Source organism: Sinohyriopsis cumingii, chromosome 16 (assembly GCF_028554795.1).
Source record: "Sinohyriopsis cumingii isolate HCF-2022 chromosome 16, ASM2855479v2, whole genome shotgun sequence".
NCBI classification, from domain to species: Eukaryota; Metazoa; Mollusca; class Bivalvia; order Unionida; family Unionidae; genus Sinohyriopsis; species Sinohyriopsis cumingii.
Window position 1 is genome coordinate 9276181 of NC_142976.1, and position 27802 is coordinate 9303982.

At 35.8% G+C, this 27802-nt stretch overlaps 1 protein-coding gene across 3 annotated transcripts in view; it reads right to left on the bottom strand.

Annotated features, from left to right (window-relative positions):
* Window positions 1–947: 947 nt before the first annotated feature.
* The window catches only part of LOC149779917 (uncharacterized), a 121428-nt gene continuing 94573 nt past the window's right edge, over window positions 948–27802 (bottom strand). For 2 of the 3 annotated variants that reach the window (XM_089936615.1, XM_089936613.1), the window contains exons 26-31: window positions 23007–23114; window positions 17369–17816; window positions 16200–16473; window positions 13311–13479; window positions 7177–7258; window positions 948–1642 (exon numbers count right to left, since the gene is read on the bottom strand). In XM_089936615.1, coding sequence (XP_089792741.1) covers window positions 7181–7258; window positions 13311–13479; window positions 16200–16473; window positions 17369–17816; window positions 23007–23114 — 1077 coding nt within the window. In that variant the 3' untranslated portion in view covers window positions 948–1642; window positions 7177–7180. The remainder of the gene's footprint in view (window positions 1643–7176; window positions 7259–13310; window positions 13480–16199; window positions 16474–17368; window positions 17817–23006; window positions 23115–27802) is intronic. The other variant, XM_089936614.1, reaches the window with a different exon arrangement.

The following is a 27802-nucleotide window of genomic DNA, read 5'->3' on the forward strand; positions in this document are numbered from 1 at the left end:
GACCTGAAAGATGAATACTTTATTGTCAAAATGGCTACAACAATCTTTGGCAGAATGGTCTTCTGATGAATGGAACTACATACAACCCAGTCTACGTATGCAGACTATCTATTAGTGCCATCAACCCAGTCTACGTATGCAGACTATCTATCAGTGCCATCAACCCAGTCTATGTTTGCAGACTATCTATCAGTGCCATCAACCCAGTCTATGTATGCAGACTATATATCAGTGCCATCAACCCAGTCTACATATGCAGACTATCTATCAGTGCCATCAACCCAGTCTATGTATGCAGAATATCTATCAGTGCCATCAACCCAGTCTATGTATGCAGACTATCTATCAGTGCCATCAACCCAGTCTACGTATGCAGACTATCTATCAGTGCCATCAACCCAGTCTACGTATGCAGACTATCTATCAGTGCCATCAACCTAGTCTACATATGCAGAATATCTATCAGTGCCATCAACCCAGTCTACGTATGCAGACTATCTATCAGTGCCATCAACCCAGTCTACATATGCAGACTATCTATCAGTGCCATCAACCCAGTCTACATATGCAGACTATCTATCAGTGCCATCAACCCAGTCTACGTATGCAGACTATCTATTAGTGCATCAACCCAGTCTATGTATGCAGAATATCTATCAGTGCCATCAACCCAGTCTACGTATGCAGACTATCAGTGCCATCAACCCAGTCTACATATGCAGACTATCTATCAGTGCCATCAACCCAGTCTATGTATGCAGACTATCTATCAGTGCCATCAACCCAGTCTACGTATGCAGACTATCTATCAGTGCCATCAACCCAGTCTATGTATGCAGACTATCTATCAGTGCCATCAACCCATAGATTTCTTTCTGTAGAAAACTTTGCCATCAATTCACAAATTGGTCTCCCAGTTGAACATAAATAAAGAAAATCTGCCAATATGCATGTAATATTTTTTATTGTGACAGCTTATTAAGCCAATGCTAACATGTCTTTTAATATACAATGTTAGATTTATAATGCAAATGTTGTTGTAAATTGTAAAATAAAATTCCTTGTGGGAACTCCTATTCCTTTCATTTTTAAATTCATCAATAAAGTATATGACAAACCTATTATTTCCAATATAATTTATAATGAATCCATGACTATCACATGTTACACATCATTCATACATACATTTGGGATAATTAGTCACCTATTTTAAACATATATACTTTTCATAAATATAAAAACTACTCTCTGTAACTTGACACCACCAGTGGCATAACTTCAAATTTCAGCCCCATTCCACCTTTGCAAACATTCTGAATGTCACCCCCATAACCTGCTAAAAACTTGGGAATTTAGACTACCTTCTTAAATCCAAACCCGTCCCCCTCCTTGCACTGCTGGGGTTGTGGAGCAGTAGATGGAACTGTAGGTAGCATTAAGTCCATTGAAGTTCTAACTATTAAATAAAATATCACTGATCACAGAAACACACATTCAACAACACAATGTTTACTTGTAAACAAAAACATAAAAAAATAAAGAGAAAGCTTTTGCTTCATGATGCATCTGTTCTCATTTTATTTCTTCAATACAGTCGTTGTTATCAGGAAATTTCTTGGCCTCGCATATGACTCTCTCCACTCTAGTAAAGATTTAAAAAAAAAGAATGAAAGAATTCTTAAGTTCATTAATATTCAGTATTCATTACCAGACTTGCAATTGTACAAAGCATTATAAATGAGAAATACCTGCAACAAGGAAATGGGGGCACATGCCAGATATTGTAGAGAACATTTTCAACAAAGAACATTATATGACATGATTACATAGAGAATTAAAATAAAATCCCACCAAAACTTTCTGTTATATATACAATATATTCTCTAGTCTTTATTGCCCTAAAACTAAAAAAAAAACAACCCATTATGACTGATTTGTATAACATTCTGAAAATATTGATTGCAGACTGCAGATGTGAGGCAAAAACATGGGGCACATCCACACACTATATGCTTCTTTTAAAAATCTGATTAGTTTGATCTCCTTCAGTCTGAACGGCAGGTGTGTCACATGTATGTGTGTGCGATATGGATTTTTAAGTTAGCTTTACGAAGTTTTTCTATCATATCTCAATGATGTCTTCAGTGTGGCAGTTAATAGGGATGTCTAGGACTGGGGCATCATGCCACAGATGTGTAGCATGATGTCCCACCCAGTCACATTATCCTGACACCAGACTGATCAGCCCTAACACTAACCTCTTAATACTGAGTGCCAAGTGAGGCAGTTGTTAGTACCATTTTGTATAAGTCTTTGGTATGACTTGGCCTGGGTTTGAACCCACAACTTCCCACATCTCTAAGGTGGATGTTCTAACCACTAGGCCACCGGAGCAGTCGTTGCGCATCTAAGGTATGATAGTGACCCTAATGCTCATGTTGATATGACCCAATGCTTTGTTTGATTTTAATGTTAATTGTAATTCTGTTTTTTAAAAAAATCTCATAAACTGAAAATGTACTTGTGCATGATTTATTCAGTTTCATATCAAGAACCACGATCTTGGTTGGCATTAATAAAGTATTGTGTGAAATAGTGTCTGATAGTTTTTAGGGTGGCTGAGTGTGGACTGATCATCGCATATTCTAAAAGTCTTACATGGAAAGAGATATCTTCTTATTTAAATAATGTGCTTATTTTGATCAGCTCTATAAATAAAGGTATTCCTCCCCAATGTTGGAACTGTATACTCGATTCATGCACAATATGACAGAACTTATTGCTGTCCTACCATGCAGGACTTGAGAAGAATAAAAATTGAAGAAAAGCTATCCACAAAGTTAGAGTTCCTGTAAGGAATGTACAAGCGAGAGAGATTTCCACCTAAATCCTAAAATTATCTGGCATATTTTCACACCTTTGTCGGGGACAGGGTTGTTTTATCCAATCATTTTTAGTACAATAACACTTTTAAAAATCTCATAAGTGGTGATCATGTCTCATTTTCACAAAATTATAATATAAGGGTTGAAAAATAACTTCTTAATTTTAAAACTGCACAATTTTAGGTGATATGAGTTACAGTGAATTTTCAGTTGTAGTACTAATTGTCCTGAATTCTGGGTATATATTTTGAAGACGACAGATTGACAGACTGACAGAGAAATGGCTTTTGAAGACAACAGATTGACAGATGGGGAATCTTTTTTTAGTACTCATGAAAAATAATTTGTTAATTTTACAAAAACACAAAATAAGTTGCCCATGAAATAAATGACTCCACAGTATGATAGGCATACAAATAGTCAGTTACCTAAAAATCTTTTCATAAAAATTGTTAAACTCATTCAATATAGTCAAGATTGAAAGAACATAGAAGAAAGAAAGTTTTATTTATTTATTAAAATTCACATTTTCATATCAGATATAAGCACTGCTTCTATCTGTGCTCTTTTCCTGATATAATTACGGCAGTGTAGTAAATTGCACATCAATAAAAATTACCAACAGAAGCCTATGTGAAGTGTCTGTGTATACATATATGTATAACCTGACTCCCTTGATAACGGGTCATGAATCCAGTTATAATGTGGTATACAGCGTGGATCCCATTTTCAAAAAAGGAAAGATCCCAAAAATTGGGCCCTAAGTGTTGAATCTGAAGAAAATCACAATCAGAAATGGTAAATTAAACCTTGATACATTGCTTTTTGTAAAAAACAGAAAATGGTTTAGTGCCTTAAAAGTTAGAATCAAGGTTGTTAAATTTTTAAAAAGAAATCATATATTTTGTTAGATATTATTGGAAGAATATATTCTCAATACACTGTAAACAATAATAAATGGAGAAATAGCGATCAATCAAAATTTTTGGTAAATGCAAAACTGTTTCAACATTGAAAAAATATAAATACTGTACCAATTAAATATGTCTTGTCAGGTGAAATTCACATTTTAATCTTTTAATTGTTTCAGTGTAGTCAGTATAACCACGGCATTTTTTCTTCTTTTAAAACATGAAATATGTCACTCTACTATCACATCAATACCTGTCTGAAATATGTCACTCTATAATCACATCAATACCTGTCTGAAATATGTCACTCTATAATCACATCAATACCTGTCTGAAATATGTCACTCTACTATCATATCGCTACCTGTCTGAGATATGTCACTCTACCATCACATCGATACCTGTCTGAAATATGTCACTCTATAATCACATCAATACCTGTCTGAAATATGTCACTCTATAATCACATCAATACCTGTCTGAAATATGTCACTCTACTATCACATTGCTACCTGTCTGAAATATGTCACTCTACCATCACATCGATACCTGTCTGAAATATGTCACTCTACCATCACATTGATACCTGTCTGAAATATGCCACTCTACCATCACATCAATACCTGTTTGAAATATGTCACTCTACCATCACATCGATACCTGTCTGTGAGAATCTAAGTAAGTGCAAGCTGTGTTTTCATCTACAATTTGGGAAGTGTTTGCTGCATTGTAAAAATCAATTGCTAGAGACCTGTGTTGTTTTATGTCTTTTGTATCAAGTCAAGAAAAGGAGGTGCATTCAAATAGTTAAAGGTACGTATAAGCTCATGTGTTTGCTGTTGTCTCAAAATTAATTTTTTTTTCACCAGTTGATCATATCATGTACTTAACATCAATAAAGTAATTATATATATTTATCAGTAATGTATACTAATCATTTGTAAATGTAATCATGGAGAGTAAAGAAATAAAGTGAAAAGCAAACTTTGTGAAGGTAAAGTTCTGTAACATAGGGTCCATAATGGTGAAGCAAGATTGAAAGTTTGTAGTAAACTCAAAATTTCTGACCTGACACTAGAGGCTGGCTCAAGGATGAGCAGAAATTTTGGGATTACTTGCATGATGCTGAGTATGATGATGGATTCAAACAATAATGGGCAAAGACTGCAAACAACATAGAACTTGATGATGCTGTGTATACCAGGTTTACATAGCAACATGAACAAGGCTGGAACAATTATCAAGGCCCACGCATAGAAAATGGAAAACAAATATGGATAATGACTCATAACAAGCCATGAATGACTGGAGATTCCATCACCAACATGGAATAAAATAAAATTCATATGCTTGGATGAATCAGGCAGCCACATGCAATTATCCAAATCAGCTCAGAGAGATACTCAACAGTGATGGATACACAGAAGACCGAGTTTACAATTGTGATGAGGTTGGTCTCTGTTATTAGATGATACCAGAGAAAACTCTAGCTACCAGAGCTGACATACACAGAACAAACCATCATGTTGGAAAATATGTCTCCTCTTTGTTACCATTACATGAACATGGACAGCCTCCATTTGTATACAGAAATAGTGGAAATGCGTGGATGACTGCAACTGGATTTATGGAGTGGTATTTCAAGATGTTATTCCCTGCCATCAGAAACCACCAGTGATCCAGGGTTTTAGAGGAGAGAGAGCTCTAAAGTTGTTAGGCAATTTCCCAGTCTACCTCCCAATGATTCACTCTTAAAAAGTGATGGAAAGATCATGGTGGACCATCCCCCTAAAACAATGTATTTAATCCAGTCACTAGAACAGAAATTATCAGCATTTCTACAGCAGAATTACCAATGGCTGTTAATACAGTCAATGCTGGACAGTGGAAAAGGTGTTACAACTTTTCTCAAGAGTCTGAGTTTGAAAGGGGCTGTATTCATGGGTCATCAAGCATGGAAAGCAATCATTCCTAAGACAATAAATAGAGGGGTGTTACATGTATAGAAAGGGACATGGAGCTGCCTTTGTGATCAAGACAGTGATAATGAGAGTGACATTGAAGGTTTCACTGAAGCAGATGTCATTCATGCAGGGGCTGTTTGGGAGAATTTATAAAGACTCATGGTGCTGAGATGGGTGTTAACTGCGATGCCACAGAGGGGTGGGTTTGTACTGACAAAGACTCCCACAGTGGAGGGGTGGATACGTATTGACAATGACTGTCCCACAGCAGAGGGGTGGATATGTATTGACAATGACTCACACAGCAGAGGGGTGGATTTGTACTGACAATGACTCCCACAGAGGAGGGGTGGATATGTATTGACAATGACTGTCCCACAGAAGAGGGGTGGATATGTATTGACAATGACTCACACAGCAGAGGGGTGGATTTGTACTGACAATGACTCCCACAGAGGAGGGGTGGATATGTATTGGCAATGACTCCCACAGAGGAGGGGTGGATATGTATTGACAATGACTCCCACAGCAGAGGGGTGAATATGTATTGACAATGACTGTCCCACAGCGGAGAGGTGGATATGTATCGACAATGACTCCCACAGAGGAGGGTTGAATATGTATTGATGATGACTCCCATAGAAGAGGCATGAATTGGTGCTGACAATGACTCCCATAGTGGAGGGGTGGATATGTATTTACAATGACTGTCCCACAGCAGATGGGTGGATATGTAGGACAATGACTGTCCCACAGCAGAGGGGTGGATATGTATTGACAAATGTTTATCACAGTGTCTTACAGAAAAATTCTTTATGACTATATTCATATGGGATGTACACGTAGATTTGTTGCTAATTTTAATGAGATTAGAGATTTAGATAAATCCCATATAAAACACAGACCAAAGAGAAATCAGACAATTGTCAGGTTATTGAGGCTGCAAATAATTAGCAGCTTTCATTCTAATCAGCTGACATGTTGTTATCTAGACAGTAAATAATTAGCAGCTTTCATTCTAATCAGCTGACATGTTGTTATCTAGACAGTAAATAATTACCAGCTTTTATTCAATTCAATGGACATGTTTTCTAGACTGCAAATAATTAGCTGGTTTTTTTTCCAGCTTTGTTGACAGGTTATCTAGACAGTAAATAATTAGCCATTTTTATCATGTTAGCTGACATTATCTAGACAGCAAATAGTTAGCAGCTTTTATTCAACTCAGCTGACAAATTCAGTGATGCATGTGAATTCAACATTTTATCATGGTGTGCCAATTTTGTGGGTTTTCATGGATTTTGTGGTGGTTACAGACCATAAATCCAAAGACCAGTGGTGGTTACGTTTTAAAGTACTTCTTATTGTTACTAATGCTGCAATAGACTAGACAATAAACTTCCATAATGTTGGTACCATGTTAGCTGAGCCAATCCAATTCATCATCGTCATCGTCATCTCCAAACAATGGGGGTGGGGGCTGTGGCTTCGAATCCTGCTGAAAAGAAATAAAATGGTAAACTGAAATATTTTGTCACAAAACTTGAGTATTTTCTGCATTTAAAGAACAATTTAAAGGCTACTTCTTGGACAGATCAAATGTATTATCTGAATGGGTCATGTTATATATTTTAACCTCAAGTAGTCAAGGAAAGTAACTTTATAAGACTGTTCATAACTGTTGATTGTTTAATAGTAGTGACTTGCAATTAAGTCAGGTTATGTCTGATGTCCTTTTTTGTGTTCAATACTAATGTCCCAACAATGAGAAATAAACTATGACAAAATAAAATAGATATGGAAGAAGCTAAAGAGTTTATTTTCAATTTCCATGCAAGGAGGATGTTTTTTTCTTCTTCCTTCTTCTCAATGTCATAATTCATAATGAAGAAATTAAGTATCATGAAAAATAAAACAAAAAGATAGAAATACTGATACAATCATTTGATTCAAAGATTCTGTACCAGCCATTTCTGTCTCAAAGAACTTCACTACAATCAATCTGTTTAAATGAAGAAGCTGTAAAATTACCATTAATTGTGGATAATAAGAATGAAATATTAAGTCCAAGATAAACCCCTTAATCATATGTGCCTTGGCATGAAGACCACTGATAAATCTCATCCAATGAAGATATTCACCTTTAAGACAATTTTCTTCGGAGAACTCCCCAGGTATTTTCTAGGCAATGTCTATTAATGATCATTGATCCAGAAAGAAGATAAATCTATTGAATGAAAACCAAGTTGGTGCTGGAGAGACAAATAATGCATGACTGTGATTTCTGAATCATCAAAAACGTAGTGCATCATAAAGAGCCCTGCTTACCGTGGTTTGACCAGAATGGAACTTATGAAACCAAATAATAATGTTGTGAAATACTGAAAATCCAATTTAAAGTCTCATGATAAATCTGCCTTATTTTTTAAAGTAACATTATATGGAAACCAAAAATTAAGAGGACAAACAAATCAGGGTCCATAACTCTTCTAAATGATATATAGAATACTGAAAATAAAACTCATTTACGATCTCACCATAAAGCCATATGCCAAATTTGGTTTAAATCCAACATACCATGTTAGTGTAATACTTCTGAAACTAAAGTAGGGATAGCAGACAATTAAGGGCCATAACTCCTGTAAATAATGTTGCGGAATGCTAGAAAGCAAACTAATTCAATGTCTTATAAATATAAAAGTACTTGCTAAACTTGGCTAAAAATCCAAGAATTCTAAGTAAAGTCATGTTGCACAAACTAATTCAATGTCTTGTAACTATAAAAGTACTTCATAAATTTGGATTAAATCCAAGAATTCTAAGTAAAGTCATGTTACAGCAGCCAATGTTATTAGAATGAGAAATCAAAGGCAGTAACTCATCTAAAAGATGCTGTGCAATAGTGGAAATGAAACTCTATCAAGAAAAAGAATCAAGCCGAGTTTGGGTGAATTCCTACAATTCTTTGTAAACTTAAGCTGTGAAAACTAAAGTCAAAAGAATGGACAATCAGGGGCGAAACGCCTGTAAACTGATGCTGCTGAATGCTGAAAATCAATTTTACTCAAAGCCTCAGCCATTTAAAGGTGCACATCAAATCTGACTGTAAGCCAACAACACTTGGTAAAGCAATACTACATAAACCCAAGTTAGGAAGGTCATGGATATAAGTCTGTGGAAACTTAACTCATTAATACCCGAGCTGAACATTAAAATGGGAAAAAGGCTACCTAACCACTGCTCTATTTACACTGCAGAATTCTGGGCCATCTTAGAAGCCCTCAGATGGATTAAGGACAACAACATACCTAAAGCAGTGATTATAAGTGACTGGCTGAGCGTCATAACATCAATACTAAATAATAATACTAAATCAAGAGAAAATTTCCTCAGGCAAACATATTTATTAATTAAAGAATTATATAACAACAAACAACAAATCTAATTCATGTGGATACCATCCTACATTGACATTCAAGGAAACGAGTTAGCTGATCAAATAGTGAAACAAAAATCCAATGACCATTAATTACAGTGTCAGCAAACTCAAAGACATAACCAAAAACTTTATTGATAGCAAATGGCAGGAATGCTGGAACCAAAACACCAAAGGCAGGAAATTATACTCTGTTCTAAAAGATATCAACAGGAATAAAAAACCACCTAAAATCAACAACAGTGATCAAAAAACCATAACTAGGATCTATACCGGAAAAAACAAATTGACCAGCAGCTTTGGGCAACACATAGGACCCCAACCCCACAACCCAAACTGCTACCACTGCCGGGTTCCAGAAGATATAACACATATATTCAACACCTGCCACAAACTAAAGAAAGAAAGAACCAAACTAAAAATGGAGCAAAATAAGATTGTATCTCTGGAAACATACCAGAATTTTTAATGAATAACAACCCTAACCTCAATCTCACATATATAAATATAATTATATTAAATATAATTAACTTTATACATGAATCTGGGTTACAAAACAAAATATAAAACTAAAATTCCATAATTCAATTATTAACAACTAGGAGACTTGCTAACATACCAAATGTAAGGAATAATAAGATCAGATGCCTTTGACATGTCTTAGTGACCCGAGCATTTGGCAAAGAAATTTATATTATCCAAATAGTTTTAGCCAGAAAATAACATCACACATCTATTACAGGCTAACAAACTTAAACATAGGGAACAAATAAGATCAGATGTCTTTGACATGTCTTAGCAACCCGATTATTCGGCAAACATATCTGTCTTATCCAAAAAGATATAGTCTGAAAATAAACATCACATAACTAGAATACAGGCTAAGAAACTCAAATTTAGGGAAACAAATAAGATCAGATGTCTTTGACATGTCTTAGTGACCCGAGTACTTGGCAAAGATATCTGTCATAATCAAACAGACTTAGCCTGAAAATAAAATAACATCAAACAAATCTAACCACAAAAATAACACATGACAAATAAGGCAACTAGGAACAGAAATAGGAAATAGGAATGAGAGGAAAAAATTTAAAAAAAATTAAAAAATAAAAAGGGGAATTTGATGTTTTCCACCCTTTTTCTTCGGAGAAAGGGAGAAAAAGAAATTTTTTCGTTTTATTTATGATAAAAAGCCAAAAAAAACCAAAACAAATTTCTTATAATTATTTCTCTTTTATATATTCAATCTAACCACTCCTTTTCCCCTTTCTCTAAACTATACCTGACAACCTAGCATGCACGTAACACCACTAATACCTCTGAGAATACTTTAGCCGAAGGTGACAGTAATATCTATACCTCGAGAAATTTTAGGCCCCCAAAATTAAAGCATCTAAGGTGGTCCAACACCAAAGACCATTAGGGCCTGCTGCACAAAGTAGCAAATCTATAAACAACTTTAGGAAAGAAAGACCTCAAATTAGCATCTATAAGGTGATCTAAAACACCAACAACCATCAGGCCCTGCAGCACAAGGCTGCAAATAAAACAACGATAACTGAGACACGTAAGACCTAAAAACCAAATCCTATATATAAGGTGGTCTCAAAAGTCCAAGACCATCAGGACCAGCCACACAAGGTGGCAAACTTTGCTAAAAACTGTCACCTAAGATACCTCTCCTAAGCTAAATTTTACACTCAAAACAGCACAGTTTTTTTTTTTTAAATTGTGTAGGACGACAATTTAGACCCAATACCCTGAAGTCTAGGAGCACCAACCCGTGACCTTGGAGCTGCCTTTCCACCCTCTCCTCCCCTGCCATGGCCGGACATCAAAACAAACAGCGTGCAGTGCACACCCTTAATACCACTGAAAATTTAGTACCAAACATATGAGTGTGTGATGGGTCCATTCCCACACATACATACCTAAATGCAGCTAAGTAGTGACAACTGAATAGGTTGAGTGTGTGCTGAGTTTATTCCCACTCGCCTTCAAGCCTTCCATTCAGACAGTCAGGACCTCTATTAGGTCCACTGCCAGGCAGCTTTAATTACAAAGTGCTCCCTGAGCACATAAATGCCTGGGGGAAGTGGCTCCAATTCCTTCCCCTAGGAGCAATTAAATAGCCTATGGTGTAGGCATAAAGCAGAGGTACATGCTCGAAAGAGCGCAAACGTCTTTAATCCAACATAGATAGGTAGAACTCATTAAGGTATTTTGTCTATTGTGAACAATAGGTACTGGGTAAAAGACAAGTCTGAAAGTTATCTGTAATGAAAGAGCTATAAAACCAGACTGATGTAGTATTAAAGAGATGCAGTTTTAAACTATATTTCTCAATGTATGTAAAGTTTGTTTGTTGTGTAATGGTATGATGAGGGTACAAGTACAATTGCTATACGACAAGTCATATAGCTCATGTAATGTGCTGTAAGTCACTTTTTGCAGCTACAGGTGTCATTTAGAAGAATTTGATTACACATACCTTTTAAATGGAATTTATTCACTTGAAGTCGTACCTTATCCATCAAACTTCCATTGAACATTGTTAACGGCAAATTCCATGACAACATTTTTAGGCAGTGTCAAACAATTGGGGTGATCTTATTTAAAGAGGTTTTGTCACTCGCTATGATGTTAGAGGGAACGCGTCTGCAGATGGGAAAAATTTGTACTACAAACATAAACAGAGATGTGACAATATTGTCATTTATAAACAAAGCCTGGAAAAACACCAGCAGGAAAAAAAATTGGCACACAAGTCTAATAAACTGGAGGCAATTATGTAACTTCAATTATATCTTCTGTATGGTATGTCTTGTCTTTCAATTCATACATAATACCTATTTTTCCCCACACAAATATGTGCTATCATACACATAAAAGACAGCAGAAACACTGCAGTCAATTCAGATTTAGTTTAGTTAAATTTTACATCATGTTAACTTATCGTTTTGAAGAAATGTCATGTGTACAAGTTAAGAATAAAACTAATTGTATGTTACTCCTCTAGCACATTCACAGCTGAACATCCATACATCAGATGACTGCAGATGCATGCCACATCTTGTTCACGTGATGATACCTTGATTCCTCCTGCACTAGTAATAGTTCAATCCAATATCGACTTTCTTGACCCAGTATAATGCTGAACTTCCATTGTAAAAGTCCATAGCAATCGACAATTTTTGTCTGGAAATTTTGTTATGACAATTAACATGTAGATGACTAAAAAATCATGATTGAATAAACTTTGCTATAACTGTATTACGATTAAATTTTAAAACTAAATTAATGTTTTAACTTACTTCAGTAAATGTGGTTACATGACCAATGTGACTTCTACTATAGTCTCTGCATATGATTCATGACACTTGTGGTAAAGAAGGCTGGTCTAGCATTAAATCATATGCACTCAGTGCGTTCATTACAAGTATATGCAATCTTATCATCCTAGCCAAGGGCATTTTGGAGCACTTCAAACTTTTCTGCATTAACTTTCATCTTTCATCTCTTCCCAGCCGTTAAAAAAGTCTGTTCAGATTCTGAACAAAATCAGCCAGTTAGAAAAGAAAGTCAACTGCAGTAAGCAGTTGCTACTTTAGTATGTACATCAAATTCAAAAACATTGCTTACAAGAAAATCGGAGACAAAAACCTTACCTTGAATTGACCGTGTTTTTCATGACAGTGGCATTCAATTTGATTCAAGCTTCTGCCAATAATTTTAGTAATAGCAACATTTTGTGAAAATGAAGTAGTGCTCCAAAGATGTTGAAGCAGCGGTCATTTTTATCTCAGCTGGTTTACTTGTCTGAGCAGCTTAGATTTCTTTAAACACTTTGACCAAGTGTTCCAAATTATTGTTACATAAAGCCAGAAGTATTCTGCATGTTTGTGATGTAGGCTGGTGACCATAAGCTTTTAAACACTGTGACCATTCTATGTCCACAAGTGCAATCAGTACATTCTTCTTTCTTCCTCTCTATCTCACTCTCTTTGAAATGTCCAAATGTATCGAGAGAACACTTGCAAAAAAAACCATGGGTGTTTATTTGAAATAAGCTAATTTTAGCATCCTCTAAACCGTAATAACATTTTTTACTTACCTCTTCTCCAAGTAAGTCAGATTTTGATGGCAGTTTTGACTTAGACTTTTTCTTATCTGCTTCACTCACTTCAATCTCCTGTTTATCAAGCTTAATTCCTAAGGTTTCTGTTACATTGTCATCATCACCAAATAATGGACTTTGGAAGGCATCATCATCAAATAATGGCCTGTGGAAAGACAATTAACAGACTTCTTGGCAAATCTTGAACCTTAACTCACTGGGTAACACCAAATGGATTAAACCCTACCAAGATTATACCTCTTATATACAGAAATATGTCTTCTCATTTCTTGGTCTAATTTATAACAAGTCCAACTCTGATCTTTCTCATGTATTTGCAATTTTGCAGAATGGAAGCAATAAACATGTGTGAATGTATGTTGCAACCACTTCCCCAGTGGCTGACAGCCATGGCTGCCCATCCCATACTGTGTAATGCCAAATTACATGGTTCATCCACTTGCCCAGTAGGCAATGTCCATGGCTTCTAATCTATCACCAGGAAATGCTAAATGTATGGAACAGCCACTTGCCCAGTAGGCAATGTCCATGGTTACCAATCTATCACCAGGTAGTGCCAAATTGTATGGATCAGCCAATTTGCCCAGTAAGCAATGCCCATGGTCACTAATCTATCACCAGGTAGTGCCAAATGTATGGTTCAGCCACTTGCCCAGTAATAATCACATCGATTGTATGCTAAGTTTCATTAGTTGAATTCAAACAAGTCAGGAAAAGCAATAACAAACAAATGCTACTGGACAATGGATGGAAAGATGATGGACACAAGCCCATCACATAAGCTAATAAAAATAAAATGATAAAGTCACAAAAACAGACATTAGGAGCAAATGAAGACACAATAGGATGTAAAATACAAAAGTTCCTGTCACTAGGAAACATTTTTTAAGGTATGCACACCGTGAAATTGAATAATGGCATGGTTCACAATAATGGCATGAATATGAACAATTCAATGATGAAAACTAAAAAATCAGAGCCACAAATGTGCAATGTAAAGAGAGATGGATCAAAACTATTACAAATTTGTATGCAGATAGCTAATATTTCCTTAAAAACACAGCAGATTCCAGGTGATGACAGATACAATGTTACCTGTACAGACCAAAAGCTTAAAACTAATGAACATTTGGTATATGGGTATCCATCTTGGGGAGATAGTGGTGGGTGGGTGTCATAATAATAGAACAATAGAAGAGTTCTTCCCACTTGATACTATTATTAATGGCTATATTTTACACTGATGGGAAATGTACATTTTTCCTCCTTCTCAGAGTATTGGATTTATCTATATTTTATACTTATGGGAAATGTACATTTTTCCTCCTTCTGAGATGGTTGGATTTAAGAGGTGCTGAAAATTAAATTCCAGTCATAAATATGACTGTATAATGTAACAGACAGAGACAATTACAACTTATAACACTCAGTTTTTCACTTGGTTTAGTTTAAAGTAACCACAAAATCCACAAAAAAGAGTACCACATGAATAATAGTGAATTCACAGAATTTAACATCAGATATGAATACTAATAAAACTTTGACAAACCTTTTGTTTAACTGATAATATAAAATGTTCAGATCTCAAAGAGCAATTATTTCTCACAAGAGACATTATTCATATCGAGCAAGTGTAAGATGGTACCCATCTTTAACAGTGCTCATATTTTTTGTCTATAACACAAAGGTAAAAGGAAAACATGAAGCCCCAATACAATTCTAGCAAACAATTCCTCACCCCAACCCCCCCCAGTGTACGGCTATCATCTTTCTGGAGAACTGTTGTAGGTATCAGTTAAACAAAAGCGATGTAAATGTGACTTTCCCCGTACTTTTCTATTCCTGGGTCAGGGAGTCACAGTAGCTCAGTTCGCAGAGCATCAGACTCATAATTTAGGTGTACAGGTTCAATACCTGCCTGGGCCTGCCCAAGTTGGATGCCTTGGAGTGTCCTTGAGTGACCTTTAGCTCCCATTTCCTCAACATGATAAAGCCAATTATGTGTTAAAAGTGCCATTAAAATTAACGAAAACCAAACTGTTCCTGGCTCCATCAATAAAAAAACTTTGTTTTGAGTAAAAATCTTACTTGAAAATATTCGTACCAATCAAAAGGCTGTATTTGTAAGTTTGGAATAATATTTGCTATTTAAAATGTTGAATAAAGTTTTGTTGTTGTTGTTGCTGTTGTAGGGTTTAACACCATTTTTCAGTACATGACAGGCTATACATGGCGGCCAGTATAAATGGTGGAGGAAGAACCCAGGAAAACCCCGGAAAGAACCACTGACCCACGAGAAGCTACCGGCAAGCTTTCTCACATACCCACACTGGCCAAGCTCAAGACTCGAACCCATGCAGACAGAGATGAGATGGCAGTGATCTGTAACAGTGATCACTTTAGGCCACTCAGCCACTTGGGGCCCCATAAGGTTTTGTGATGGAGAGGATCATTAGATGTCCCTTATCAGGTAGTTCAAACATCAAGGATCTTTGTGCCTATCAACAAACCACTCTCACATCCAAAATTTTGAAGTCTTATCTTACTACATGTATGAGTAGGCAGAGTTATGATATATTACACACCTACACATGTGTGGGTGGAAATCAATACACATTCACTATTGTAAAAGAAAAAAATGTGATCATGAATGTTTTATTTAATATGGAAACTGATTCATAACAGAAAACTTGTGAACATATAAAAACATATCAATTTAAATTTGTTAAGAATTAGTCTGTTTTAAGAAAATCCAAGTTAATCAAATGTTTGTAATTTTATGATTTTAGCAAGGTTCCACATTTAATTCAGATCTTGATTTTAATACAAAGCAGACATACATACAGACAGACAAAGACAACGTACCTGTCCTTTCTAGCATTTTGATTGGAGCCGTTCTCATCAGGCAGTGGAGGTGGGTCTGTCTGTAGTATTGGTACAGGAGACAGATGGGATGAGGACCTCTTCTCTTTTTTACTACTGTTTGTCAACATGTCAAACTCCTCACTAAAACTGTCAAATTTTGTTTTACTGCCAGGTTCGCTAATGCTTCCATTAGACTCAGGGGATACTTCTTGGACAGTATTTGGCTCAGGTATGGAAGGTTCTGTGGTGTTAGGCACTTTAGATACTTCAAGCTCTGATACAAAATCATTTTAATAATAAAATATTGTCAATCATAATATTATAATATAATTATATTTAACAAATTCAGTGATGAAAAATATTGCTGATCATGTTTTCTTGAATGATATCACAATGGTAGGGAAACACTTTTCTAACCCTACAATAATATAGATTGATCTAGCCCATGAAATAAACATTTGTTAGAAGATATTTAATTACTGATTCATTATCCTTTGATATGCCATTCTTTGTTGATATCAGAAATAACCAGTCCAGCTGATACACACTTATGGTTGAAGACATCTGCTTATTGTTTACTGGTCAAAACTGTCCAGTGGTCAACCAGTAACCAGTGGTCAGCTGATTGTATTTAAAATCCTGTATCTGGTTCAGCTGTCATTAAATTCAAAGTTGACTACTTTGTTCTTTAGTGCAAATGCAAAATGGTACATTGCTGGTAAACTAACTTGAAAGTTCTGGTTCCTAGGTGGTCATGTGTTATGCATAGACTTTTATTCAGACAATATCCTGTTCACATGACTGGGAAAACTGGAGTGTCAAAACCTCATAATGACATGAGTCTGTTTCCATAAGTTATCATGGGAGTGTCAAAACCTCATAACAACTTGAATATATTTCCATAAGTTATCATGGCAGTGTCAAAACCTCATAATGACATGAATCTATTTCCATAAGTTATCAAGGGAATGTCAAAACCTCATAATGACATGAGTCTATTTCCATAAATTATCATGGGAGTGTCAAAACCTCATAATGACATGAATCTGTTTCCATATTTTATCATGGGAGTGTCAAAACCTCATAATAACATGAATCTGTTTTTAAGACCAATCAAAAAACAAAAAAGATGCAGGCATGTTTGAAATATTTTAAAGGATAATTCCTACCTGCTTCTGTCAAAGGATTCACAATCTTCTCCTCTTCATTTACATGTACATCATCTGCTTGTACATCTTCTACATGTACATAATCTGTACTGACTGAGTTTCTTAAATCGCTAAAATTCTTTTGATTGCTAGATTTAAATTCCTCTACTTTATCAACTGGAACCGTTTGATAATCCAACTTTTCACTATCTTTCTCCTTTAGAATCTGACTATTTTCCTGAAAGTCCATTTGCTCATCATCACTTTTATCAATAACTATTTCTTGAATCTTTTCTGCATCATGTTTATCCTTTTCATCATCAGAATCTTCTTCTTCTTCTTCTTCTGTATAGGTCTCTTCCTCTTCTTTTTCATTTTCATCTTCATCTTCATTATCTTCGGCATCTTCACTCTCTTTCTTTCTAGCTGCTGGTTCATTATCCTTGTTCATTAGGCTCAAAGTTGTTGTCTGGAAAAGGAAAGTTGCTAACTTGTCACAAGCTGAATGCAATTTTACTGTGTACATCACTCCTTCACTATAAGGCCCAACATATTATACACCATACACCATTCTCTCACTATAAGGCCCAACATATTATACACTGTACACCATTCTCTCACTATAAGGCCCTACATATTTTTCATTGTACAACAATCTCTCACTATAAGGCCAAACATATTATACACTGTACGCCATTCTCTCACTATAAGGCCCTTCATATTTTTCATTGTACAACAACCTCTCATAATAAGGCCCAACATGTTACAGCATACAGCATTCCTTTACTATAAGGCTCTACATATGTTAGTGTACAGCATTCCCTTAGAATAAGGCCATACACAGTTTACAGTGTATATCACTCCCTCACTGTAAGGCCATACCTATGTTAGTGTACAGCATTCCCTTACTATAAGGCCCTACATAGTTTACAGTGTACAGCACTCCCTCACTATAAGGCCTTGCACATATTAGTGTACATCACACCCTCACTATAAGACCCTACTTAGTTTACACTGTACAGCGATCCTTACTATAAGGCCCTACAGTGTACAGCACTCCCTCCCAAAAAGGCAAACATAATTGCTATTAAAAAGGTGAGAATGGCCATGGAACCCTTTTTAAATGGTTGTAAAATTATATGCATAATGTACTTCATAAAAGGGGAGCCACAGTAACTCAATGAGTTGGCATGCCAGACTCTTGACCAAAAGGGTGCAGGTTTGAATCCTACCATTGAACCAGCCTGGGTCACCTACCATGGTGTGTCCTTGGGCCAGAGAGGAGACGGGAAACAGTAAGAGAAAGTTCTGGTTCAAGAAAAGGGTGATGACTGCCCAGACATTCTGTTCTATTATTAGAGATTTCGAGGATGTGAACTTTGCATCCTACCTAAATGCATAAGGTTTATGAGGTCAACCTTTAAGTGTGCAAATTCAGCAAAAGACTAAGGGGAGTAAGAACTATTCAGTAATAATCCACTGAATCAGATGGTACATTGAGTCCATAAAGATATTCAGCATGCCTGGAATGTGATACACTTATATGCAGATTTGTGAGTAATGACACCACCTGATAAAATCCCCAAACTGAGGCAGACATCTGGGTACTTATTAACCCCTTGCATTCTGATGTAATAAAAACTTTTGTTATTTCAGACAGAATGAGAATGTGAAGTGTTATATCCAGATAGTATCTTCTGACATAATTGAAAGTTATTATATGTTCATTTTTTTCTCTGTTAACTTTACATTGTCAGAGTCATTCAGTATTTTAAGATATTGCACTCACGTGTGCCCAATAGTGTATTAGGAACTACTTTGTAAACAAATCATGTACACTCACATAATAGGCACTTTATGTTTTGGTTGATTAAATTTGTTTCTGAATGAACTGAATCAGATGCTTTGTGAACTGCCAGCTGCTTTGCCACATTCCATGTTAACTTTTTTGATACAATGTTTTGGATTTAGGTGAGCTATATATGCCATACAGGGTCCTTACAAATAACATGCAAGTGACAAGGCATAAACTGTCTTCTTTAGCTGGTAATAACAATGGCAAAAAATATACTTACAGTTTTACATCCTGAATTTCCTCAAAATGTACTTTCTTAGTTCTGCAAATTTGAATTACATGAGCCATGTCATGGGTTCTCAGGTTTGATTATAATCAAATGTGTAATTACACATTTCAAAATTGTACTGTAATTTCGACTATATTCCTAGTGAAATTACATCCTCCTTACTGCACTCAAAATGAAATAAACATTACATTCCATAATGTCTTTTTTGATGATTGCGATTGAAAGACTTCATATTTTTCCCACATTATGATTTCAAACATTCAATGACAGAACAGAAACACACTAGCAGATGTCAACATGATGTTGAAATCTAAAGTACTTCATGTAGAATTGGCACAGATAAATCCAATCCATAATCACGAAATTTCATAGAATCGACAAAGATACCAAAATCTATTTATTTCAGATCAATAGAAAAGTTGTTGCAATGTGCATTCATTCAAAATATCACTCCGAATTTCAATTTTAAGTAGACCAAAATGCCATTTTCTTTCAAAAGTTATGTCTAGCATGACTAAGTTCACATTTATCCAAGCGGAATTATGTGCGCATTAATAACAGTGTTGTTGTGTAATGATGAATTTGCGATTGTGTATTTAGTTTGGAATATGGCATACATTCATTTACGCTGTTTCTAGTAGTGTATTTTTGTTTATATAATTAAGCCTTAGGCAGAATAAGAAAATGAGCATATAATATAAAGGTTACTGCATTTGTATGGGAAAATATGAACTCCTTTTGTCGGATGGATATACTGCACTCCCAAGTTCATTCAGTATTTCCATCCAAAATACTCGTTCATGCTTTAAAGGTATGAGTTGGATTTATCCTTGTTTAGGAATCCAGGGCAAATCCACAGTGAAAGAAGCAACTGCATATCTCAGGACAAGGTTGAATCATCAGCTTTGCAGAATGCCAATCTGGCAGTTTGACCTCATGAATATATAGGTGGTTAGGAAGAGTGACATTACTTCCTAATTCCTGTGAAGCCCCAGGGATTAATAATCAGACTTCATGGGAGACATGTTCCTGTATGTGAACATTATGAAAACATGTGAATGGGTATCAGAAGGTATGAGATCTAGGATGACTGCATTTGGAACCATTCTTAGTGTTCACATTCTTAATGTGGTTTCCAAATGAAGTATGATAGGTGAGGAGTTTATGACCATATGATGTATGCATTGGTTCTGCAGCCAGTGAAAAGCTCTGTTGTAAGATCCCACTAAGCTTGCACTAGGAACAATCTCAACTGCTCTTTCTGTAAGGAAAGTGTTTATCTTTGCTGCAGGATGTCCACTTTGTACAGATCTCTCTGGGGCACCATTTATAAGGAAGGAGGTGAGCTGAATGTTGTTTGACACAACCTGTATCATCCACAGGTCTGTGGGGCAGCATGTCCTGTTTTGCAGACAAGATGACTGTTTCCCACTGGGATGTTAGAAAGAAAGTGTAATAATGACTTTATTGTTGACTGTATCGAGGGAATAGGAATGGAAGGGATGTTCCCATTTTTGCATGCCATATGAAGTCCTTCCTGTTTCTCTGATCTCTCCCAGGTAACATGTGCAAGTCTCTTGGTCACTAGACGTGAGGTTTGTCTATTTGGTAGCCTGTTGTGATATAAATGGCTAAAATGTGATGCATTCCCTGATAATGGATTTAGAGAAATGCATCTCTTTTTCCACCAGGAGAAGATTGATGGACACAGCTACAGAATTAAGAAAGTAAGTGTTGATCTATTATTTTACCACTAGAGCCATAAGAAACCTCACTCCAAATCATTAGTATCAGCAGGACTTTAAATAAAGGAGTTAGGCTATGTTCAGACTGCTGAAAAAATAGCCATGGAAACCAAGCTGAACATGAACTCTACCAATGTGACAATTCAAAGTAGTTGTCCATACACACAAAGGCTGACAGCCTCAGACCCAAATTATTTCTGTTGATGGCTTGAATTGCAGGATGAATGGTCACTGGCTATACCTTGCACCATGCTGAGTTAAACTTGTTTTACAGTGAGGATGAAGACTCTTCCAGAGCCCTGCTTATGTCTGGTTGGGGCCATAACATCTCCTTTCAATGTAGTCTGAATATGGACTGTTTATATAATGCAGTCATTGTCAGGGACATCCAGAGCTTGATATTCTGTACTGAAAATTGTGCAAACAGTCTGTACATTTCTATGTATCTGGCAAGATCTGATAGTAAAATTTAAAACAAAGGCAAGCTGGGGCTGTTGAAAAATTACTATTCAAAATCATGCTTAACACCATGTTCCCAGTGCAAACTCACAACTAATAAGCATAAATTTACCACAATACATTTTCATTCACTTTACGTATCAAACATGGAACTGGGGAACATAAGGTTTATTATTTTTCTCTAACATTACTGAGATCACACATCACATAAAACATTTTTGTCCAATGTGATGCCAGACTTCATCAAGAGAAAAGTTAATGATAAAGCAGACTAAGAGGTCATGTCTATCTGACAATCATATAGCCTGGACACTGTTTAGGACAAGCACCCAAACGATCCATACAGCAACTGTATCCTAACTGACTGAAGAGTCCCAAACTCTGAAACTCAAAATTATTTTTTCTCTCATGAAGTGGCAGCTGAGAATTTCCATTTTTTCTCCAACTCTGATCAATATTGCAAAATAAAAGGGCTTTTCCCACTTAGAAACAAACAAATTCTTTCTCCCGACTTTTCCCAATTTGAAGGCAGCATGGAAACTCTGCATATGACATGATTTGGTATCAGACCCTTTAGTCATTCTGAGATCACACTTGTCTAACTTGTCTCACACACTGTGATATCACATTTGTCTAACTTGTCTCACACATTGTGAGATCACACTTGTCTAACTATCACCAAGATGGGCAGATGACTTTAAGCACCTCTGCTGCAAAACAAGTCCTGAACAGGCTGAATTTTGGGAGGCAGTGATTGTACACCTAAACAATAATGATTAGCTAATGTATTTGATAAGGAAAGCCACAGAAATATGTACACAAAATGCTTCAAATAACTTATTTTGCATACTTAAAAAGAATAAAAAATATTTATGAATTATAATAAGTCAACTAAGTTTGCATTAATTATGCAAATACACAACTTAGCTAGAGCTCAGAGAATCATGCGAAAAGCACCAGTCCAAATTTTAGTATCATAAGTCAAATTATGAAACACTTTTTGGCCATTGTAATTTTTTAACTTGACAGGACACGTTCATATAATATACATAAACAAACTGAGCTTGAGTGAACTTCAAAGTTTCCTTCAGTCAAGAGCAGCCACTTGTAGGGCTTTCATGGAGGTAATTAATTTGCAAACAGCACCAATGGTTTCTTACTTTTACAGCAGTGAGAACAGCAGCTAACTAATCAGCACCAAATTTGTTTTCCCACATATCAGCACCACTGTAGGTGTCTTACCTTTATAGCAACTAACATATCAGTACCAGTGTAGGTGAATTACCTTTACAGTAGCTAACATATCAGCATCAGTGTAGGTGTCTTTCCTTTATAGCAGCTAACATATCATCAACAATGTAGGTGTCTTACCTTTATAGCGGCAAGTATAGCAGCTAAAACATCAGCACCAGTGTAGGTTTCATCTGACTCGAACTCACTACGTAGTTGCTGGTACACAGAATTCATTATCTTCTTCACCTGCAATAAGCACATTAGGTTGAATTTCAGGTAACCTCATCAGCAATGTAATCTTAAATCTATACTTTAAATACAGCATCTTAACTCTAGAGTTTTTGAACTTAAAGATGCAAAATCAAAGTCTTCCATGCCTATTTTTAAAAGTCCCTTTTTGTATGACATAATTACTAAATATTGTTTCCATTTTTTTTTTCTTTAAATGTAGTTAAGAATTAAACTTCATATTTGACAGGATTCAAATAGTCATAGAATAGACCTTTCATGCATAATGTGTAATTGATTTTTATACCATAGTGATGTGCAGGTCTGCATAATGTGTAATTGATTTCAAGCCATAGTGACGTGTAGGTCTGCACTGTGTAATTGATTTTCAAGCATACTGAAATGAAAGCCTTTCATGCATAATGTGTAGCAGATTTTCAAGCCATAATGAAGTGTAGGCCTTTTATGCATAACGTGTAATTGATTTTCAAGCCATACTGAAGTGAAGGCCTTTCATGCATAATGTGTAATCACTTTTCAAGCCATTGTTCATAGTAGACTTTTCATGCATAATATGTAAATGATTTTCATGTCATAGTGAAGTGAAGGCCTTTCATGCATAATATATAATTAATTTTCATGTCATACTGAAGTGTAGGCCTTTCATGCATAATGTGTAATCACTTTTCAAGCCATTGTTCATAGTAGACTTTTCATGCATAATATGTAAATGATTTTCATGTCATAGTGAAGTGAAGACCTTTCATGCATAATATGTAAATGATTTTCATGTCATAGTGAAGTGAAGGCCTTTCATGCATACTATGTAAATGATTTTCATGTCATAGTGAAGTGAAGGCCTTTCATGCATAATATATAATTAATTTTCATGTCATAGTGAAGTGAAGGCCTTTCATGCATAATGTGTAATTGATTTTCATGCCGTAGTGATGTGTAGGCTTTTAGTCATAATGTGTAATCGATTTTCAAGCCGTAATGGAGTAGATCTTTAATGCATAGGCTGTAATCAATTTTCAAGCCATAATGAAGAAAATACTTTTCACGTATAATGTGTAATTGATTTTCAAGCCATAGTGAAGTGTAGGTCTGCATAATGTGTTATTGATTTTCAAGTTATAATGGAGTAGATCTTCCATGCATAGTGAATAATCAATTTTTAAGCCATAATGTAGAGTTGATGTTTCATGTATAATGTGTAATTGATTTCCAAGCCAGTGAAGTGTAGGCCTTTCATACATAACATGTAATTGATTTTTAAGCCACAGAGAAAAGTATGGCCTTTTTGCATAGTGTGTAATTGATTTTCAAGCCATTGTGAAGTGTAGGCCTTTCATGCGTAATGTGTAATTGATTTTTAAGCCATACTGAAGTGTAGGCCTTTCATGCATAATGTGTAATTGATTTTCAAGCCATAGAGAAGTGTAGGCCTTTCATGCATAATGTGTAATTGATTTTCATGCACAAGTTTCAAGCCATAGAGAAGTGTACGCCTTTCATGCATAATGCGTAATCAATTTTCAAGCCATAGTGAATAGTAGACTTTTCATGCATAATGTGTAATTGATTTTCATGTCATAGTGAAGTGAGGCCTTTCACGCTGAATGTGTAATTGATTTTCAAGCAATAGAGAAGTATATGCATAATGCATAATCAATTTTCAAGTCATAGTGAATAGCAGACTTTTCATGCATAATGTGTAATTGATTTTCATGTCACAGTGAAGTGTAGGCCTTTAATCATAATGTGTAATCGATTTTCAAGCCATAATGGAGAAATGATTTTTCATGCATAATGTGTAACTGATCTTCAGGCCATAGTGAAGTGTAGGTCTGCATAATGTGTAACTGATTTTCAAGCCATAATGGAGTAGATCTTCCATGCATAGTGAGTAATCAATTTTAAGCCATAATGATGAGTTGATCTTTCATGTATAATGTGTAATTGATTTCCAAGCCATAGTTTAGTGTAGGCCTTTCATGCATAACATGTAATTGATTTTCAAGCCACTGAGAAAAGTAGGGCCTTTTTACACAGTGTGTAACTGATTTTCAAGCCATTGTGAAAAGGTAGGGCCTTTCTGCATAATGTGTATTTGACTTTCAAGCTTCATGGATCCATGAATCCTAAAAAAAATATAAAGTTCAGGCCTTATTACAAATAATAATAAAGCAATAATATATTTCAGTCTTAATCTCAACTCAGATTTATCCTTTGTACACAGATATTTTCAAAGCATAAAAGTGTGCATGAATACACAGTCCAGTAGTTTCCTTCTTGTGTTCTGAAATAATAACTACTACTTAGCTGTATCACATGATACAAATTTAACCAAACTAAATTCTTGTCCCAGATATTTTGTAAAGATTCTGAATCTATATAATTACCAGAGCCTCAGCTATTACAGCACTGTTTGATATCAGATAGATAGAATATGCATTTACTATGGAATTCCTGTTGATACTTGACTTAACTCTAATAATAAAATATTCTGGGATGCAATTGGACTCAGCAACTATTATTCTGATTTGATAGTCAGGCCTAATCTCTGCTGTGATAAGATGTCAATTCTGATTGGATAGTCAGGCCTAATCTCTGCTGTGATAAGATGTCAATTCTGATTTGATAGTCAGGCCTAATCTCTGCTGTGATAAGATGTCAATTCTGATTGGATAGTCAGGCCTAATCTTTATCGTGGTAACATATCAATCCCCAAGGGTGGAAGATTTGTTTAAACTGTTTCTCGATCAGCATATATGTGATACTTTGGAACAGCCTTCTTTTTCATTCCATTAATAAATAAACCAAATTATGAAATTTCTTGATTATCTTCTGGATGATTTTTTTCCTTAAGTTAATGAAGACACTTGTATAAATGTCTAGATTCTGATGGGTAGACTTACAATGCCACTGTTATGATGAGAGCAACTTGTGGTTTTGATGAGTGCATTTGACTCATTCATGAAGTTGTTCAAACAGGCCCATGGCACAATGATATCACTGATGTAAACATGTAAGTATCTGACTCATTCATGAAGTTGTTCAAACAGGCCCATGGCACAGTGATGTCACTGATGTAAACATGTAAGTATCTGACTCATTCATGAAGTTGTTCTAATAGGCCCATGGCACAATGATGTCACTGATGTAAACATGTAAGTATCTGACTCATTCATGAAGTTGTTCAAACAGGCCCATGGCACAGTGATGTCACTGATGTAAACATGTAAGTATCTGACTCATTCATGAAGTTGTTCTAATAGGCCCATGGCACAATGATGTCACTGATGTAAACATGTAAGTATCTGACTCATTCATGAAGTTGTTCAAACAGGCCCATGGCACAGTGATGTCTATGATGTAAACATGTAAGTATCTGACTCATTCATGAAGTTGTTCTAATAGGCCCATGGCACAGTGATGTCACTGATGTAAACATGTAAGTATCTGACTCATTCATGAAGTTGTTCTAATAGGCCCATGGCACAATGATATCACTGATGTAAACATGTAAGTATTTGACTCATTCATGAAGTTGTTCTAATAGGCCCATGGCACAATGATGTCACTGATGTAAACATGTAAGTATCTGACTCATTCATGAAGTTGTTCAAACAGGCCCATGGCACAGTGATGTCTATGATGTAAACATGTAAGTATCTGACTCATTCATGAAGTTGTTCTAATAGGCCCATGGCACAGTGATGTCACTGATGTAAACATGTAAGTATCTGACTCATTCATGAAGTTGTTCTAACAGGCCCATGGCACAGTGATGTCACTGACGTAAACATGTAAGTATCTGACTCATTCATGAAGTTGTTCTAATAGGCCCATGGCACAGTGATGTCTATGATGTAAACATGTAAGTATCTGACTCATTCATGAAGTTGTTCTAACAGGCCCATGACACAGTGATGTCACTGACGTAAACATGTAAGTATCTAACTCATTCATGAAGTTGTTCGAACAGGCCCATGGCACAGTGATGTCTATGATGTAAACATGTAAGTATCTGACTCATTCATGAAGTTGTTCTAATAGGCCCATGGCACAGTGATGTCACTGATGTAAACATGTAAGTATCTGATTCATTCATGAAGTTGTTCTAATAGGCCCATGGCACAATGATGTCACTGATGTAAACATGTAAGTATCTGACTCATTCATGAAGCTGTTCTAACAGGCCCATGGCACAGTGATGTCTATGATGTAAACATGTAAGTATCTGACTCATTCATGAAGCTGTTGTAACAGGCCCATGGCACAGTTATGTCACTGATGTAAACATGTAAGTATCTGACTCATTCATGAAGTTGTTCTAACAGGCCCATGACACAGTGATGTCACTGACGTAAACATGTAAGTATCTGACTCATTCATGAAGTTGTTCTAACAGGCCCATGACACAGTGATGTCACTGACGTAAACATGTAAGTATCTGACTCATTCATGAAGTTGTTCTAACAGGCCCATGACACAGTGATGTCACCGACGTAAACATGTAAGTATCTGACTCATTCATGAAGTTGTTCTAACAGGCCCATGACACAGTGATGTCACTGACGTAAACATGTAAGTATCTGACTCATTCATGAAGTTGTTCTAACAGGCCCATGGCACAGTGATGTCACTGATGTAAACATGTAAGTATCTGACTCATTCATGAAGTTGTTCTAATAGGCCCA